General features: G+C 42.5%; 1 protein-coding gene across 1 annotated transcript in view; it reads left to right on the top strand.

Annotated features, from left to right (window-relative positions):
• Positions 1 to 10,632: 10,632 nt before the first annotated feature.
• Positions 10,633 to 20,242, top strand: part of SLC1A2 (solute carrier family 1 (glial high affinity glutamate transporter), member 2) — a 27,453-nt gene continuing 17,843 nt past the window's right edge. Inside the window, exons 1-5 of the mRNA XM_009873795.1 lie at positions 10,633 to 10,762; positions 12,451 to 12,603; positions 13,203 to 13,453; positions 16,421 to 16,589; positions 19,469 to 19,595. Of these exons, the coding sequence (XP_009872097.1) occupies positions 10,633 to 10,762; positions 12,451 to 12,603; positions 13,203 to 13,453; positions 16,421 to 16,589; positions 19,469 to 19,595 (830 nt within the window). The remainder of the gene's footprint in view (positions 10,763 to 12,450; positions 12,604 to 13,202; positions 13,454 to 16,420; positions 16,590 to 19,468; positions 19,596 to 20,242) is intronic.

The following is a 20,242-nucleotide window of genomic DNA, read 5'->3' as shown; positions in this document are numbered from 1 at the left end:
GAAAAGGAGCGTGTCACGAGGGATTCTATCATGCTACACTTCATTTCTGTAATCTCTGTAACGTACTGCAGGAAGTCACTATATCTTCAAAAATAAGTTTCTTTGCTTTTTCACGACCCAGCATAAGTGATTTTTATTGAGACTGTTTTCAAGCCACGTGAGCAGAATTTGGCCAAAGCAATTTTGTCAGAGCAGTAGTTGTGATTCTGTCTGGCTCTAATAAAAGTGTATTGGCATAAAAAGAGAAGCAGGGACTCTGGAGGAAAACAAAACAAAACAAAACACAAAAAAACCGAGTAAGAGAAAAGAATGACTAGAATAGTTTCTTGAACAGGGTCCATATTAAGATAGAGTATGTTGTATGGTGAGAGAAAAAGCTTAAAATGTCTTTTTTTTTTGTTTTTCAGCTCGTGAGTTAATGTGGTGGTGGTGAACAAATACAGCCTGTTTATCATGTTGTGCTACAAGACCTCTGCACTTTGACAGAGGTTTCTGGCAATCAGAGATTGCAGTGGTAAATTAACTTTGTGGTTGTTCAGAGTTTCCTTGTAAGTTGAGTTTCGAAGAATGGCTGAGAAATACTGTCTATAGTCGAAGGAGAATTAACATCTGTTAAGGTACATGGGAGCAAACTGGGACTTTGAGTTTCTGTACAGGAATCCAAATGCTGATGTTTTCTGCATCGATGTTCAACTTTTTTCTTGTCTCCTTAGCAGCTGCTCTTCGTGCAAACAGTTTGTGACTCTATCCACATTACTTTCTGGGAGAGACGTTCTCCTCACAGGAAGCACTACGTGGTTTAGAACAGAATTAGTGCTGGATTCAGTGTTACATTCTGGCTCGTTAACAAGCATCCCGTGGAACTGAATGCATTCTTTAGCGAATTGGTTGGGTTTTATTAAAGTTATCTGAAATCTAGACAAACTTGGATCTGTTTGTGCCCTTTGCAGAGTTTAGAGGAAAATTCCGAAAATGTGAAGGGTCAGCTATCTCAGACTTCAGCCACTGGATGTCAGCGAGGAACTCTGATTTTTATTTTTTTTTGCATATTGATTTTTCCGATTGAATGTGTACAGCAAACCCAGCATTATCCAGTCACTTCTTACAAAAAAACCCCCAATTTCAGTTTGTAGGGATTTTTACCACTTTGAGAAGCAACTGTTTGTTACGTAGTTTCTAGACCATATTGGGCAAGAAAGATTAAAACTTAGTATGAGAGAGAACTTCTTTTTGCAGGTTAAAGCAGTATCATATGTGGTCACTGTTTCCAGCTGAAAGGTGCTTTGGACCCGTATTTCTTGAAATCACCTGTAAGTTTAGAGCAATTCATGACAGCACATCGTTAATGAGAGTCCTCATGAAAATGATGGATGCTTCCATGCTGCTATTAAAGCTGTAGGAAACTTCCAAAGTGGATACCCAGGGCAGCAGCCATTATGGGACACACAAGGAGGGTTTTTCTCATTCCTTATGTTTTTTCTGCTCGTGGACACACTTCATACTTGTGTTAATAAATGTTTAATATACAGATGTGGTGAGACTAAAATAGAGCAATCGTGATTGGGTCTTTCTACCCCTGACGGTGCCTGGGTGAACGCTAATAATTGTGTTCAGATTTACTCAGACTTAATTGCAGGGCTCTGCTGTACCAGTTCAGCCAAGGGGGTTTATGTGGCTGCTAGAAACGGGCTCTGTGCAAGAGATGTGGTCCCAAATCACTGCTGTACGTGCTTTCAGTGACCAACCTGTGAGAATTTACTGCGCGAAAAGGTTTTTCAAGAGCTGTCACTCAGGCAGTCGTAAGAGAACTTGCCTTTTGTTTCCTATTGTCATAACAAAATTCTTACTACTTATCTCAATCAGAGTTCGCTGTTAGATCTGCCTTTCTGTGAACTACTCTGAATTATGTTAAAAGACCCACGCACTTCTTGTCCCTACCCAGCATGTCTAGGAGGTGCAACGTTTCTGATCTTCTCACTGGCTTAATCTTTGCTCAGTGTCCTAGAAAACTACGTTAATCCCCAATCCCCCACAGCCTTTTTCTTTGTGCTACCTGGCACACCCTGGGTAGAAGCAAATGCAAAATCATGATTTTACTTGTCTCTGAGTTTCAGAGAATATAAGTAGATAATTTTTTTTTTCTGCAGAACACATTGTTATTATATCCTTTGCCATAATAATAATAGTATGATTCATCCTTAATTCTATTACTTTTCATCTCAGCCTCAGTACATAATCCTGGGGTGATGAAGCGTGCAAATTTCCAGGTTGTTCCACCACTGTAAAGCCCTATCAGAAAATTGACAGTTAAAGATATTCCATATGTGCATCATTACATAACTAATCAATCTTTATGGTAGGTATTATACTGCATGGTTTAAAACATACTTTCTTGCTTTGGATTTTGAGTGATTGAATACAGTTATTCAATGCAATTGAATATAATCCCTACAGATAGAAATGTGCCTTGTTTATTCCAAACAAGAAAAAAAGCAGCAGCCCTCCTTTTATAAAAAACTTATATCCCTTCAAGGTCTGAAATATAGAGTAAATCTGAATCTTTACCACGTCACAGCAGGATTTGCTTTGTTAGACTGATGAGGCTTGAGATTTGGGATCGGGAGAGCAGAGACAGTGAACAGAGCCAGAGCATCACATAAATATGTCAGTGCCAAATTCAAATGTTCAGAGTCGCTACTGATACGAATCAGGGGACCTAATAGCTGCCTTCTAATACCTGAAGGGAACCTACAGGAAGGCTGGGGAGGGACTTTTTACAAGAGTGTCAAATGATAGGACAAGGGGAAATGGGGTTAAGTTGAAGGAGCACAGATTTAGACTGGATCTTGGGAAGAAATTCTTCAGTACGAGGGCAGCAAGACTTTGGAATAAATTGCCCAGAGATGTTGTGGCTGCCCCCTCCCTGGAGGTGTTCAAGGCCAGGTTGGATGGAGCCTTGAGTAGCCTGATCTAGTTGAGAGGTGTCCCTGCCCATGACAGGGAGGTTGGACCAGATGATCTCTGAGGTCCCTTCCAGCCTAGGCCAGTCTGTGATTCTATGATTCTATGACTTGGCAAATAGGAAGAATTATGGAAGCTTTTTCTTTGTCTACTAAAATGTGAGCTGTGTTACAAATTCTGTCTTCCTACAAACAAGTTTTTTCACCCTGGGGATGCTTGCAAGGACAGGAGCGTAACATGAGTCTTTGGTCACTCCATCTGCTTTGTAGACTGAGCAGCATGTGCAGGTGCAAGAAGCATCTCTGGGTCTTGCAGATATTCGTGCAAGAAGCAGACTTTCCATCGCTAAACCCCTTGTCCTAGTAAAGCACTGGGGATCTGCTTTGCCCAGGACCGTGGAAGCCCCCGGGACACCTGTCTCGCATGAGGTCTGTGTAGCTGCCTGGGCTTTGGTCTTAGGAACAGTAGCTCCCTTTGTCAGACTTTGTCATGCCACTGGCAGTTAGTGAGCTCGCTATCGTGCTCACGCGTGGACATTGACACAGGCTCTCTTGGAGGTGTCGAAATCGGGTTTTCCTATGCCTAGGGGAGAGACTCCCGCAGGCACTGCTCTGCGAGGTCCCAACGCCAGCAGGCTCATGGTTACTCTTACGTGGTGGAAGGACACCTCTGTGGCTCCTCCACTGGCCCCACCACCTGGTGGGTGGAGAGTTGATCTTACAGTTCTCCTTCTTGCAGTCGACTGCAGAAATTCCCGTCTCTCTTCCTTTCAGACACCTGGGTGTTTTCCTGATTGTTTTTTTTTCCCTGCCTAGCAGGCACTTCTGAAGCATTTCTAGGTGTGCAAAATACAGTTATATTCTTTCTAACAAAACCAACCTGTGGTTTTCAGTGTGATCTGTTGGCTCCCTGTGTTTTATGGTGCAGGCCTCCATGGGAAGTGAACTTCAGTTCAGAACCTCTCCATATGGACTAATCCTTTCTATATTTTATAATATGCTATAAAAGGCTACATAAAATCCAGATCCCTCTGTAGAGCCTTCCTACCCTCAAGCAGATCAACACTCCCAGCCAGCTTCGTGTCATCTGCGAACTCTACTGAGGGTGCACTCGAGCCCCCCATCGGAATCAAATGCCTGTGTTAACCTCATAATGTATATGAAGTGCTCACTCAGAGGAAGGAACATGGCTGTAAAATGATCCAGGGAGAAAAGTGCTTCTCCCACTGCAAAAAGGCAAGTCATGCCTCAGGGGGTAGTTTATAATCCCAGTCCCTCGGCCAAATCAGGCTCCATGGTAAATTACTAAATCTTCACTCAGAATTCTTTAATGTCTTACAAATAAGAAGAAAAAACCTACATAATGCAGTTAAAATTCAATAGAAGGGCTTAGAGGCAGCAAGAGGCTTAAAATAAACCTCTTGTTAATACAGACTAAAGCTTGTGTTACAGTTGTTTGTAGTAGTTTTGTCTATTTGGTTTTGTATTTTTTTGAGGGAGCGAAGAGGCTGAGACCTGACCAGAATATTTTATTGATGCAAAATGTAACTTTTAACAACTGGTCATTACACAGCAGGAGTGATGCCAAAGCTAATGTATGCTTTGCACAAGAGATATATTTTATCTGTTTCCCCTCCATGGTCAGTCATATTGTTGCTGTATGTGATGAGCTTTACTCCACTGTTTAAAAAAAGAAACAACCACTAAATCTAATATAAGAAAATACACCATCACACTACAGCACGCGCAATGGCACAGTGGGACCATGCAGTCCCAGGCTGTCTCCCAAAAGAAGCTCAGCAGCTGTTGTCTTAATATAATTAACTTAATCAGCAGACAACTCTATTTCAATTCAAACTACAAATTTCTTGGGAAGCTGATGCTCTAGTTTCACAAGAATTGTGGCACACAGTCCAGACTTCTCCCATCCAGCTGGTGAAATCCGTCTCGTCCTGGTGCCGTTCTGTAAGATTTCCTAGTCACCTGGGTTTTATCTGGCAACCAGGGTAGACCCTTTCCTGTGTGTGGGGTAGGAGCGCGGTGGCCGTGTGTGGCGAAGCAGATCCATCCTCGCTCTCCCAGTCACGAATGCAGCATGTGATCCCCAAACGCCCGTGTTGCACTGTCCCTCCGGGGAGAGGGGAAGAGAGAGAACCATGATCCCAGCCTTGCCGCTAACAAATACCCTTTGGGGCAGATGAAGCTCTTGCTTGCTCCTGTGCCATCCCGCTGATTGCTGGGATGAGCTCTGTCAGCGAGGATTCTCCGAGATTGCTGTGCACCAAACTTAATTACACCATTTGGCCTTTACTTTTCAGCTACAACTGCATCTGAACCACTTGCCTGGGTGTGAGGTGGTTGACAAGAAGACGTTTGCAGCTCATTCACTTTTTATTCTCAGGTGAAGAAAGCTCAGTCAACTTTTTACCTACGCCCACCCCTCCACCATCTTTTTTTTTTATTTTTTAATTCTCCTTCAGAAGGACAGGCCTCCTAGGAACAGCTGAGCAAGTACTGACGTTTGTGCCTGCTGTTCACTCATTGCTTCAGAGGAGAGCGCTGTTTGGTTTGACAGCAAATGTCAAGCTCAAGAGATGTTCTGAGATCCTGAGCTGAAACTTGAGCTGATCTGTCCTAGGTTTTTTTCTCAAGAATAACTCTCGCTACCTGGATTGGAGTAATTTCCACAAAACATAAACTGATGCTTTATTCATGGTATTCCAGGAAGAAAATGCTATTTCCCTAAATCCTTCCTAAATGCTTTGCTGAAACCCCAAATCTCTGCTAAATAAGCCTTAATAAACATCCAAGAGCTGTTTTGCTAGGTCCCAAATATATGATTATCCCCGTTTCGTTGGCCTATGCTAAAAGAGCCGTTTGCTATGCTAATGAGAACCTCTGCTCTAAACAGCTCGCCATCCCCAAAACTGGAGGCCAATGCAATCTTCAGGCAGTGCTAACCGAAGCAGACTTTTATCCTGAGAATTACTTGCTTGATTAATTGGCACAGCTGTGAAATACCTTCCACAGATTAAACACGGTCTCTGCTAATTTACCCTGTCCACGGCATCTGTTCTCACTAGCCTACATTTTTCATTTAGGTGAAGGATTATTTTTTCCCTCTAGTTTTTATGCCAAGCTGCGTAAGTATTTGAGAGATGCTCCCGTAACTGTCTGCGAAAGGGCATCGTCACTCAAGCCCTGGGTAAGGTCTCAACCCTTAACTTGTGTGAGGAAAGGAGTTATATTTTGCAACCAAGAAAAAGAAGCAAACAGATTTTTCCACCTTTTAGGCCTAGAAACTTTGGTGGGAATATGAGAAAGAAAGAAGCGGTTGGAGAGAAATAGAACAGCAGACTTTCCCAGGGGGACGTGAAATAAAACCTAAGGAAAACACCTTGAAGAAGTAGGAACAAAAGATCCTGGGGACCTTGGTGTTTTAGTAAATTGCTTTTCTGAATTTTGACATTATTCTGCATAGCAACCAGCAAGACAAACGGACTACAGCTTAAAAAATTGCAGATAAATAGATTATCTCATATAGCACTGTAGCTCTCAAATTCAAAACTAACTGCAAATATTTAGATAATCTAAAATCAAATGCGTATGACAGATTTTTTTTTTTAATTGTACCTCGTGCAGATTGTATGGATGGGGGGTGGTGGAAAGAGCAAGTGGGTAACTTCTTGATAATTCAGGCAAGAGATTATTTCTTTGCTTAAAGGGCAGTAAAATTGCAGTTTAATTCTGATACTAATTTCTATTAATGCACTTGCTTACCACCTTGGCAGAGTAGGGTGTGCTTGAAGTTGGTGGAAATACAGACTGTGTTCACTTTGAGACATTTCTGTACTCCTAGGGTGAATGAAAATCAAATCTCCTGGGCTCAAAGGACTTCCTCCCCTTTCGTAGGGATAAGTGCCACCTCAGAAGAGAGAAGGACAGGTGACACTGGGCTAGGGCCAAGATCATAATCCTTCAAAAGCCACCACGTATGTCTAGGTCTTGGTATGTGCTGTTTCATTTGCTTATGTATTTTCCAATATTTGGTTCATTTTTTTTATAAGTGCTTTCACTATGTGCTGTTTCATTTGCTTATGTATTTTCCGATATTTGGTTCATTTTTTTATAAGTGCTGTCATTGTTTTTGAGCACCTGTAGCTGGCAGAAAATACTACCTTTTTCAAAGGTCTCAGTTCTCACAGTTCTCTGTGTGCCTGTTTTGGAGTTTAGCCGTTTGCCGGCTTGTCACTAGGACATAAGAAAATAGCGAGCAGAATTAATTTGTATTATCATGTTCTGGCTTCAGCAGACTAAAAGTGGTTTTGCTCTGATGGGTTTCAGACGAGCATTCGGAATGCTTCATTTGTCTGAATAGCCGTAGAAGCTCAGCGCCATGGAGCAGTGATTTATTTAACTAAGGTAATCATTTGCGTGTTCGAAGGATCACAGCTGCTAAAGGGCATTGTGCACCGTTGGGCGTTCGGCACCTCTGTGCAGAGGTACCATTGACACAGAGATTACCTGCGTGGGGTTCAGTTGCAGAGGAGGGGCTCGCGATGTTGGTACTCGTCTGGCTTCGCGTTGGAGTCCCAGCACTGCCCGTGAGTTGGGGCGCAGTCAGGCTCCACTCTGTCGTGCCTTATTTTTTTCCTGCAGCAGGACAATGTGAAGCACAAGAGCGCTTTATACATTTTTAAGTCCCTTCCTTGCGTGCTTGAATTGTGGCACTGTGCACTTCGTGGCATGGAGAGAGCTGTGCCCGCGAGCGTGCACGAATGCTGGTGACAGCAGAGGCGTAGGGCGGGTCCAGTCCGTCAGGGCCGGTATTCTGCTCTGACTCACATCTGGGCATCTCCCGTTGACCTCAGTGGGAACTTCTCGCAGTTACGTCCTTGTGTGGCTGCAGGTTTCAGGTGCACAAAGTCCTGCGTTCTTTCAGAGCTAAACATCATGTACAAGATGCGAGTAGAGGCATGGGAACAGCGCCAGGAGGATGACTGGGACCGTAAGACAGAAGTTTGTCTCCATGATTCAGAGGGCAAACAGATTTTCATCTTCTAGCAATTGGACAGAAAATTTCTGGTGCAAAATATAGATTTTGTCACGTGCTACACAAGCAGCGTCTTTTACCCTTCGCAGGTTTTCATTTTGCTATTGATCCCCCTTCTCTCCCCGCTGCCACATACTCAAAAGCCTGGAACAAAACTTTGGTCTGGTCTGATGATAAAAATCTCATTGCTAAGAGCAGTGCTAACGGTGCATAATGCTTAGGTTATCATTTGTCCTACTTTTCTTCATGTGATGATATTTATCTGTCAAGGCTTTTAGTAACAGATCCGCATGTTATCGTATTTTAGTGTTGGGTATTTTTCTTTCAAAAACCCCACAGCAATCAGAATTTCAGACCGTGCTGGGGGTTCACTTGCAATCCTGAAGAGCTTGACAGTGTAAATCCCATATTTTGTGCTTGAGAGGAGCACACAGTATGGTATTAAATTCCTGGAAATTTAGTAATGTCTTTGAAGAGCTTTATGTCCTTGTTTCCTTCTCTTCTCAGAGGCTCTTTGGATATCTACATAGCTGGACTTTTGCGGGTGGTTGCTATCATGTAAAAGCTCTGTTTTCTCAGAGCACATCGAGTGGGGTTGGCTTTAATTCACTTTGAGTACAATCCTGAAGGAGTCAGTGTAATGCGATGGGCAGAGAAATAAGATTTGAGTACAAGAGCAGGACCGGATGCCTGCTGCTGCATGGGAGCACTCATTTCAGCAGTGGTGTTAGGGCAATGGGTAGCTTGTGTTGCCTGTGAATTAGAGAAAAAGCCCGCAGCTGAGGAGGCACATAGTAGGGAGGTGGCTTTCCTTTGGCTGACCGGACTAAACCTCGCCCGAAGCAAAACCTGAAAATTGTAGAACATCACTGATCCATTCCAGTTCTGCCTAACTATTTGCTAATGGAAGAGCCTCTGAGGTGTTCTTTTCAGTTACGTTCAGCTGTCTGTATTTCAAAGGTTCAGAGGAAATATAATCAACCTGTAGCAAACAGTAGGTCTAAACAAGTTGTATGTCCGTGTTCAGAGTGCGGGTGAAACTGGATGTAATCTCCAGTTGCAGAGTTTAGATCCCAAGTTCCTTGATTTTGTGGCATGCTTGCACCAGTGATTTCATGGCTTGATGGCCCACGTGCGTGAAAACTATCTCATCTTTCTCATAATTCCTCAAATAACTGTGCACGCTAGTTCCTGGCTAATCCTTATGTATCTCTGATGCTTGCATGCCTAAGTCTTCAAGCAGTAGGCATGCTTCACATCTGAGCTGTCAGAATACGCACCAATATTCTTGTTTGTTATTCCACCACCATTGGTACATTTTGTGGCAACCACCATTGTAAAATATTTTTTTAAAAATAGCATCCTCTAATGCATTTTCTCCTGGTGATACTTTTTTGCAACCAGATTATTGGAATGAAAGGCTATGGAGCTATTTACATCAGTATGGCTGAATTCTTATTACGGGTAGAATTTTAACTTTCTATTTAGAAATTTTATGAAGATTACAGGCTATGCTATATTATATATATACAAAAATTATTTGATTCCCTGGAAGTGGTTGAATACTGAGAACATCAGAACTTTATGTATCTTTTCAGACCTGCTTTGAGTCTGTAGACCTCAGTCTGCTGTTGTTGAGGAATAATTGGTTTCCTTCTTCTAAAATCTTGTCCTAATCTGGCATAAGATCAGATCTCAAAAAATATATTTTCTTGATAATAAAAAACTCATTCTTTACCCATTTCTCATATTTAAGTAGACAGCCTTAACTTTTAGGGAAACTGCATGTGGTATTTGTAGTAGTATTTTGTAGAGTTTTTTCAAGTACATGTTGATATTTTGTATATAAAAAGGGAGCCTATTGCTAATGATCTCTCAGGCGTTGAGAAAGTTACAGGCAAAGCTTTCCAAGTCCTGCACTGATGCGCGTATCACATACTCAAATATAAACTAGAGTTAGTAAAAAACCTTTTTCCTCTAAACACCGCCAGTTCAGTGAAACCAAAGGTTTTCTTGGGGAACGTGTAGTTTTCTGACTAATTTTCAGTGATGGTTGTTCAGGCATCTTTTGATCTCAGCATTTTGATTATATTACAATAAAATGTTAATGTCGAAATGAAATGATTTGGGAAGATTAAGCAAAATATTATGGAATTTTGCAAATAAACCCTAATTTTTAAAGTCTTTTTCTGAACTGATATTGAAATCTGCATTTTCCTGCTAACAGAAACCTTGTTCTTCAGCCATCTCTCCTACTTCAGTAGGCAGCCGTGATCTTTGGGGAAACTGAATTTTCCAGCTCGAGACCAGTAGTTTAGTCCATTAAACAGTTGAGATATGTGTCTAGTGAATTAATTCTATTTACATCTCCGCTGTTTGAGAGATAACTGCAAAAAATACCTTAAAGTGTACACCTCTAGGAGACCAAACCATTGCCATTTCAGAGACTTCTTCAGAGCAGCCAATAAACAGTGTTTGTGCAGCGTGGGGAGCAGTGAAACACGCGTCACCTTCCCCAGTTGCACATGATGGAAGTAATCCAGACTTTCCTCTCGCTTTTGGCGTCTTGTGCTGTAACTTTGACTTGATTTTCATTTTTTCTATTCTAGTGCCAACAATATGCCTAAGCAAGTAGAAGTGCGGATGCATGAAAGTCATTTGAGTCCAGCGGAGCACAGGTCCAGCAACGTGTGTGTGCAGTTCTGCCAGTCCCTCCACAGGAACCTGCTCCTGACTCTCACCGTGTTCGGTAAGGACAGGGGCTGCTCCGCGGGTGTCTGTGTTTGGGGTCAGCAGCTGTTCCAGGCGAAGAGTGAATACGGCGCCGAGAAGCGTTGTTGCTTCAGTTCAGGTGGGCAGGGAGTTCCTGGTACAGCTCTCGATCCCGCTGCGTGATGGATGAAAATATTGCACAGCGCTGGTCCCAGGGCAGACCCCTGAGGGACACAGCTGATCCCCACCTGCGCATCGAGAGAGCATCAAGCCGTCGGAGTCCCAAGGCCTGTTGGATCTGTGTCATTCAGGAGAAGTAAATGCACTGCGCGTTTTTTCTCTCAATGATTTGGAAAAAAAAAAAAAGAAGAGACAAACTCTTCAAAATTCCCTTTCCTTCATCTTCTATCTCGCAGTTCCTGGCCCACCGTTTTTAAAGTTTCTCCCCCTCTCTGTAGCTGTAAGCCAGCACTCCATGATCTCATCCCGAACGTTGCCTCTGGCTTTAGCAGCTTCCAAATATGGAACAGTTTGACATTTTATTGTGGTTCACTGGCTGTTTGCCTGTTTCTTTTTCACTGAAAGCCTGAAAGCCAAATGCATCAAATTCATAGACATACTCTGCTTTGTGAGCCTTTGAAAGACCAGCTGCAGCTGGTCTTGAGCTGCAAATTTCACATCCATATTTTTCAGCCTACAGAACCTGTACTGCTGCAGTGTTTAGACAGTGTTTGCCTTAGAAGGTGCCCAATGTGGTTCGAGAAAACGTTTTAAATACACATATATTTTCCATTGTATCAAACCAATTCTTCAAGGAGTCATTAGTAGCTGCAAACCACAACCAAGTCTTTGCTGGCAAATTTTATTACACTTAGGACTTGGGACTGGGACCAGGAAAACAAATGCATAAAAATGTCCATTCACATAGCCCATGTAACAAAGACCAAAGTAACCACAGCCTTTTTTCCCCCCCTAGACTGTGCTTTAACAGCTTCAAACCCCACAGGGGGTTTGGATGTTAGCGCTGTACAAATCTAAATGAGTGGGGAAGGGACTGTTTGTGATTGGAGAAAGTTAACAGGATACATACTGTCAGAGGGACAGAATAATAAAAGAGTACTAAGAATCAATCTTCAATGATTTTTTTCAACAATTTGTGCAGTATTCCAGATCAGGCACTCAATTCCAAATCCCCCCAAATGAATCTTGAATCTTTTTTCCTCCTTTTTTCCTGTTCTAGCTTTCCTGCAGGGTTTTTCTTAGGCTGGCTGAAAGCTGGGAGCTGTACTTTGAAGAGCTGCGTCCTGACCCCGGCTTTTCTGTCAGTTCTATGTGGCCTTACAGAAATCACTTCATGTCTTGGGGCCTCAGTTTTGCCATCTGTAGAACAACGATATGAATTATATTTGACTGTCCCTGAAGGTATTGTGAGGCCTGCCTCAGGAACATTGTGGTTTGCACCAAATTTGTGTTTGCAGAAGCAGAATAGTACGTTAGGTGCAGGCTCAGCTGCCAGAAGATTCTACATGAGGACCAGTTCTATTTAATCGTGCGATGTATGGTAACAGCCTCCTACTAATCAAAAGGCTAAGCCTGTCAAAGTCTGCCTCTGTACAAAAAGTCAGCTGCCTTGGGTCACTCTTTCTTCTTAAGCTGTTCTTCTGGGTAATCGCTGTGTGTTCAAGTGTATTTGTTACCTACCTGCTCTATTTTTTTTTCTTCCAGGTGTCATCTTGGGTGCGCTGTGTGGGGGTCTTCTTCGTCTAGCAACACCTATTGACCCTGACGTCATCATGCTAATAGCCTTTCCAGGAGATATACTTATGAGGATGCTAAAAATGCTGATCCTCCCTCTAATTATCTCCAGTTTAATCACAGGTAAGATCTATTAGCCATAAATACTTTAAGATACTTGCTGCAGATATCACCTGGTTTGCTTTTTGTCATGCGGTTGCAGTGTGCATTTCAGAGTTAGTTAATTGCTGATAAACTTCGTTGGTTTTAATGCATAGGTGCTCCAGTAAATTTATTTTTCAAACACATGCAAACATCAGAAATTTCTTACAATGCTGTTTCGCCTAATTCCTGGACTGGACCTTGCAAATAGGATGACATGACACCTGTGACCCTAGCCTTCTTAACGGTCTGGTGTCAGCCACAGCACGATGAGCTTGTGGCAATCAAAGGCAAAAAAGATGGCGTGATATCTTCTCTACTTTTCAATGCCTCCTCTGTGGTTTGGGGGGTATCTTAAATGGTTCTCTTCAAATTAGTAGCAGCGGACATTACTCACATCAGAACTGGAGGGAGAAGCTTCAGTAATGGGTCTAGGGGTGGCAATATCACAAGGACAAAAGTAGGCACCTGTAGACTGGTCATTAAACTTTGTGAATGATAAAAGATATTACTTGATGATTATTGAATTGGGTATTGAGTCTCAATATATTTGTTTGTTTCTTAAAATAAAACACTTGCAGGACTGTCTGGTTTAGATGCTAAAGCAAGTGGCCGGTTGGGTACAAGAGCCATGGTCTACTACATGTCCACCACTATTATTGCTGCTGTGCTGGGCGTGATTTTGGTTTTAGCCATCCATCCAGGGAACCCGAAACTCAGGAAACAGCTTGGGCAAGGGAAGAAGAATGATGAAGTATCTAGCCTGGATGCTTTCTTGGATCTGATCCGAAACCTGTTCCCTGAAAATTTAGTCCAAGCATGCTTTCAGCAGGTAAATCACTCTACTCCTTGGTAATATTTTTTACATCTTTTTTACTCACCACGGTTGACTGTAGAGTTAAAGTCATTGTTTACATGAATGACAAAGGTGGTAATGCGAAGGGAAATACAGATCTAAAGTCGTGAGCAGGTAAATGAAAGAACATTATTTATAGCTGCTTTGGTTTATATTGTAGCTATTTAAATTCACAGAGATTTTTTTAAGAAGATTATTTTTGGTTTGTTATTAAGTAAACTTAAATTTTTTTGCTGGCTTTTTGCACAGTATATACAGCCATGAATGCTGGCTTGGGGCTGAATAGCTGATGAATTATGGGATCTTTCACCCGGGCTGAATTTGATCTTGGCAGTTCGTTACAGAGCTGATGGTTTCGCAATGCCCTGTTATAATACGTAACTGATCTTCACTCCAGCTGGTTGCGAGTGGAAATGTACCCCCCAAACCCCACCATTCCAATTCTGTACTAAGAGTCCAGGCTTCGTGGGGACAGCGCAGTCAAGTGGCTGACCCTCCTACAGGTGGCTCCATCAGGCCAGGTTTGAAGCGTATTGGGAAAGAAGGATGCTTGCACCGTGCATTCCTTGATCTGGAGGCTGATGATTGTCTAAAAGCTTTCCAGAAATGTTTGATCAAAACAGCTTCACTTCAAGGGGTAGAATAAATGAAAAGTGCATGCTTCCTGATTTCTGCTTAAATGTATTTCTTGTATGTAAGCTGCTTTTTCCTACAACTTAATTCTTTGGCAATAATACAGATTTTTTTTTTCCCCTTGGTTTGTTGCAAAAACTGTTCTTAAGTGTTCCTGTGTGAAATGGCATGTAGCTGAAGCTGGCCAAGAATAATGTGAAGAGAGGGAGAAGAGGCCATGGGGGTGAAAGAATGGAAGGCAACCTAATCTGCCAAAAGGGCTTGGATTGCTTCGCTTCTTCCACAGACTTCCACATAAAAACACATAGTCCTTGGGGGTTTGAAGAGAGAACATTCTTAATACTTCCAAATCATCATGGGGATGTCAGTGATGGTCAAACTGTTGGTGGCCAAATATCACGTGTCATGTGAAAAGCATTTTTGCAAAGTTGAGTGAGGGGCAAGCAGGGTGTTTATGGGTTTTTCTTCCTCTGCCTTGTTTGAGCTGTGGAAGAGAGGAGAATTACATTTCTGGTTGGTTGAAAGTGGTCAAATATCTCAACAAAAGGCCAAAAAGTAGGAGAAAAGAGAAAGGTACCCTTTTCAGATAGTTTTCTTAGAACCTTAATATTGCTTTTTCACTGTACATCATATCAATGCTCAGGTCACTTCACTAGTTATGGATCACTGATGCCATTGATTGTTTTTTTTAAGCTCAGTCAGAAAAGCTACTGAGCTTTTTGGCTTTCCAGGGCATAAATTTATCAGATTTTAAACTAATTGCCGATGAAAACCTCTGCTGCAAACCCACCTTTAATTTGTAAAGTCATGCCCGTTTCTAGACGGAACTTGTGCCTTCTGTTAGCCCTTAACTCCTTGGTAAGGAGTTAAGCTTTACTTGTGTCTCTCTTTATTTGGGAGGAAAATTAACTGCTTTTAGTGGTGTCAGCATATATTTTCTCTTCCTACTTTTATACAGGTTCTCTCCTTGAACATTCCATGTTTCCTGGTTGCCTTAGGAGGAAGCAATTTTTTTTCAGAAATCCTGCAAAAGATTATTCTGAAGGGTGCCCAGCAGTGGTGCTGAGTAGCTGTGGTCTCTGGGGGAGTTTTATATGCTTCCCCTTGCACCAGGCACAAAGCAAGGAAGGGATTCACTTGCAATTTTTGAGACAGTGAATTCGCAAACTGAAATCCAGACCATTATGGCATTTAAGTGTCTCTTGAATTTTTCTGTGGTCTGCAAGAAAGTCTTAATTTATAATGAATACTGCTATTCCGGCAGAGACTTAAGATCTTATGTGCCACGAAAGAGTACGGGACTGTCATCTATAAACATGACTGTGGCATTTAAATGGTTTTCTGGCCTTAGATGTTGTCAGAGTCTAACATTTGTTTCATTTTTAGTGACTGGTCTTGTGCAAAGAAGGGCTGAGGACCTTTGACTTAAATGACTGTAGTGGAATTTGTGAGTGTGTTAGAGTCTAGTGTTTTAGGTTTAATTTCTGTGACTCTGTTCTTATATTCCGGATACCTCGTATAAAAAATAGTGTGTTGACATCATCCCTTGAATAAAATTTAACTTGGAAAAAATGTAAACATGCAGGAATGTTGAGTTCCTTCAGGACAACCAAAGAGTTTCCCATGCAGAGCTATGCAGGTACCATTCCTTTCTAGCTTTTCCTTGACCCTTTCGTGTGCCAGAAGGGGTCCAGAACCATTCAGATCCTGATGTCTTCTTTTCAGATTTGATTTAGTAGGTATTTGTCAGCTTTGGTGTCGTTTCTGTTACCTGTCACAATATTTTATTTGGAGGGCCGAGAGGACTGTGTGTATTCCATTTTGAGCTCTCACAGTCGCATCCTAGGTTTTTGATTCAAGTTAACCATCAAACTACGATAACTAGAGCTGGGGAGACCATTCTGAACAACAAGCCTTGCTTCAGAGTTGGTGCTGTCACTGATCTTAGCAGTGCCTGCCTTTTGGTGCTAAATAAATGGTAGCAACACGGAACATACAATCTGTGAAGCACCATTTGTGAACCATCTGGACAAAGGGGCTAACTCTCTGTAAAAGTTATGCTGTAGCAGTAAGGAACAAGTGATCTCCATGAAGAAGACTCCCAGGACTTTTTGACACTTGGAACTATTGAAAAAGAAACTTATTTTTGGAAGAGGGGGTAAGAGGTTGTGGAATGCATGTCTAATCCTTGAAAAATATAGTTCGCTAGAATTTAAAGTGAAAAGTCTTTCTATTATTATTTCCTAATCTCCCATATGGATTGCATTCAGCCTGTTTCCAGTTCTCATCCTTCCTTTTTATTGCCTTCAGATCCAAACCGTCACCAAGAGGGTGCTGGTGCCACCACCCATTGAAGAACCACCGAATGTCACTGACTCTGCTTTTGCTCTGATGAACGAGACAGCACGTGAAGCACCACCAGAAGCCCAGATGGTCATTAAGAAAGGACTTGAATTTAAGGATGGCATGAATGTCCTGGGTAGGAAAGCGTTTTGCCTGTCAAATGTGTACATCCTTTGTGTGGCACAATTTTGACTGTGGCTGGGTAGCCAGTGTTGTCTCGACTGCTCTTCAGTGAGTTTGCTCTCCCCAAATAATCATCAAACGTTATCACCTACTGGCTGCCCATTGCTCTCTGAGATCCAAATCTAATGGTCTTATTGGAAATATGACTGAGTCACAGAAACACTCAAGTGAATTATTCTGGATTGGCAGCTCTAATTGGAGCACAGTGAGGAAGCATATAGGAGGTGCCCAAAATAACCTTTCATCCTAGAAGTAGCCTACCTAGACTACTACTAACATATATTGGCAAAACTGTGGGGGAGAGCTTCAAGAGCCAGTGCTTTACCCATGCCCTAATGAATTAGAGCCGAGCTGTTTCCAGTAGGTGTCTCGGGCACAATGAACTAGCAGTTGGCTTGAGGCAGAGCCTGAAGTGAGAGGTGGGATGTGAACCGCACCACCCAAGAAAAATCCCAGAAAGGCTTGACACATGTCTGAGTCACAACTCTCTCCTCCTTTCATCTTGACTGCTGACCTTTACCAGCTGCAATTTATGAACAACTGCGGTCATGCCATCTTGCCGGGACAAGCCAGCAAGTGGGGGTGGCACGCAGGCTCTGCCCATCTCCCACCCCTTCCCGAAACACCTCTTTGGAGTGGGCAGGGATGTGGGGCAACAAAGAGCCACCACACCACTTCTATTTTCTCCTCTGGGCTTAGACTCGCCATTTTGTCAGCCTGGAGAGGAGTTCTCCTCCTTTGCTTTCTTGCTTTCTGCCTGTGAGTGAAATCAGTCACAAATGAGCCCTCGCTTTGTAGCCTGAGGGCTGAGTTGACACCTTTATCATAGCTGTTACCCTTCAAGTGGGACAGTATGTGGCAGTACCCAAACCACTGCTCGGTCTCACCACTGGGCCATCACTTCTTAGGGGCATCTGGCCCCTGACAGCTGATGGGCTGCTGCTCCTGCAGAGCTTCCCCGGGTGGTTGGCAGTGGCTGCTCTGCTTAGATGCAGGGGAGATAGCATCAGCAAGCTGCTCAGCGCTGAATTGCTTCTCCAGGAAGCAGCCCGCTTTATGGGAGCCAGGAACTGTTGCATTCTGTGCGTCGCCTTCCGTCAAACATCCATGGGCAGAGGAGCCACTTGCTTTCAAAGCTGCAGGTTGGCATTTTGCACCCCGAGTGAGCCAGCAGCCCATTGCTCCTCCCATTATCCTCGTCTGCTTTTTTCTCTCCTGGAGCTCTGCTTATGTTTAATGTCAAACAGTATTTCTAATGCGTTACATTTAGTGCTGGACTACTTCTGTGCAGGCTCTGTCACGGGTGAGAAGAGAGCTAGAAGGCCGAATGCAATTCCTACGGAAAGGAAGCACATGGTCTAAGTGGGGGATTTGCTGTAGTATTTTGACCAAGGAGACTCAAATGTTGTGGAGTTTTTTGGTTTGGTGCGGTTTAGTTTTGAGTGAAGAAGTAAAATGTTGGGGAGTTGCCATCGAGCTTGCATAAACTGTTGCAAGGAAGGCAAATCCCTCCAAATATGAACCAACTTGACTCCTATGACTAATGTAGCAGCTCATTTGGAATTAACGAACAAAACCACCTACTAACAGTTTCTGATGCAGAGTCTGAACTCCAGGAAGTTACTTGGTCTTTGAAAAGCTTTTCATCGTTTCTCTGTGCTCTGCAGCATGCAAATATGCACTTCACTTCCCTATTCAAGTGTTTCAGTAAAGATAGCTTGGTGCTAAAGAATGACTTAATATCCAGAAGATCGGATTAAAAATAAAAATAAATTTTAAAAACAAAATGTCTGGTTGCAAAACCCAGTGTGAAGATGTAGGAAAACTTGTCTTTCCCCAGAGTACTGGTAGCTGGAATTCCCTTCTCTTGAATGCTTTTGTGTTCTGGTGAGTTTTTGCTTAGGAATTTCTAAGCCAAGTTCACACATTTGTGAAATACTGAACTCATATCTTGACTGAAATATCAATATCAGTTAATAATGCCTCTCTAGACACTGGCAATTGCTGGTTGGGGAAGGTTAGCACTGGACACACAGCTCCAGAGCAATACATGGCAGATGCATTCAGTTGTATTTTCATACCGATGGCTCAATAATACAGATTTTCACACCTCAGCATTTAAAGTTAGGAGCCAAATGTTACTTGTATGGAAACCTATGATTATGTATCCACTGATAGCTGGGTTTCATTGAGGTTAGTCTGTTTAATGGCAGTTCTGTCGTTTAGCTTAAAGGGCAAAGCCCACCTTCTCCTCCCACTCCCAGCTTCTTCATCTCCCTGGAGTACACTTGCCCTGCAGAAGTTATATTCTGGGGCTGCTTTTGCCTTTCTCTTGTGCTTAGGACTGGCTAGTCTATAGGTTGAATCTGTCAGGGGACTTTTGTAAAGCTTGAGAGAAATGGTCTTGGTCTCTAGCGACTGTTTGAGCAACAAAAAAGAGTCATGATGTGGTGCTGTGTTGCCTCTCTCATCTGCCAGGGGCTATGAGGATTCTGACAGGCGCGTGGCACTGAGCAGGTTATGGTATTTTTTTGATACTTGTGATTATAGGTATTTTTTGGACAATTGGATCAATTCAGGACAAAAAGGAAAACATACTTAGTTGGATTGTGAAATTGGAATTTAGTGAAATATTGAAGACTAAAAGGTGTTCTGAATATGATAAGGAAATTTGAGAGTGAGTGCATATTAAGAAGTTCCAGGAGATCAGTAATACACCATTGTTCCAAAAACTGCATTAGCAGGTAGTATCGAGACGTTGACTATGTGCAAATACTTCCTAAAACTTGGTTTAACTTGCGCTTTTCTTCTCTTGCAATTTTTTCCCGATAGGTTTGATAGGATTCTTCATTGCTTTTGGCATTGCCATGGGGAAAATGGGAGAACAGGCCAAGATGATGGTGGATTTCTTCAACATCCTGAATGAGATTGTAATGAAGTTAGTAACTATGATCATGTGGTAAGTTTGAAATTCTAATTTCTAGACCAAAAAGATTAAAAAAACCCCCTGATAAACTCTTAATGTAGCATATAGTGACGACAGTTTGTTAGTAAACAATGTAATTGAATAGATAATTTTTTAAAGCTTTGACTGGTATGTCAGAACCCCAGCAGCATTATTTCTGTTCCATAAGGATTATTTAGGACCCAGTTGGAGCTATTTCTGAAGGTGTTCTATTCTTTCTTTACTGAAATCTAAGACATGCAGGTGCCAGCAAAGGCGTTCGAATGCCACGATCATAATGGAAGTTCCTTCTATAGGACACCTAAGCAAGCAAGAATGCAAGATAAGAACATCCACATCTTCCTGGGAGGTTAGCGTAATCCCAAGGTATTAGCTAGGAGGTATAATTACAAAGAAGCCTGGAGACACACTTTATTCACTCTCTTCTGTAGTAAAAATACTTTACCGCCAGATAAAATTCCAGTGGTTTTCAGTGATGTGTAGTCCTTGCACCCATAGGTCTGCAAAGTCTGTGTCTTACAAACCTCTCTGCAGTGGGATTGCTGGAAGGTGTCTGTCCCTTTAGTAGCGATGGGGCCTAGCTTGCCTTCCAGGGAGTGCCTTTACCCAGCCTGTGTTTCTGGAAGGAGATTCTCTCCCCT

Source organism: Apaloderma vittatum, unplaced genomic scaffold (assembly GCF_000703405.1).
Source record: "Apaloderma vittatum isolate BGI_N311 unplaced genomic scaffold, ASM70340v1 scaffold4927, whole genome shotgun sequence".
Lineage (NCBI taxonomy): Eukaryota > Metazoa > Chordata > Aves > Trogoniformes > Trogonidae > Apaloderma > Apaloderma vittatum.
Note: the sequence above shows the minus strand (reverse complement) of the source record. Positions and strands in the feature narration are given on the sequence as shown.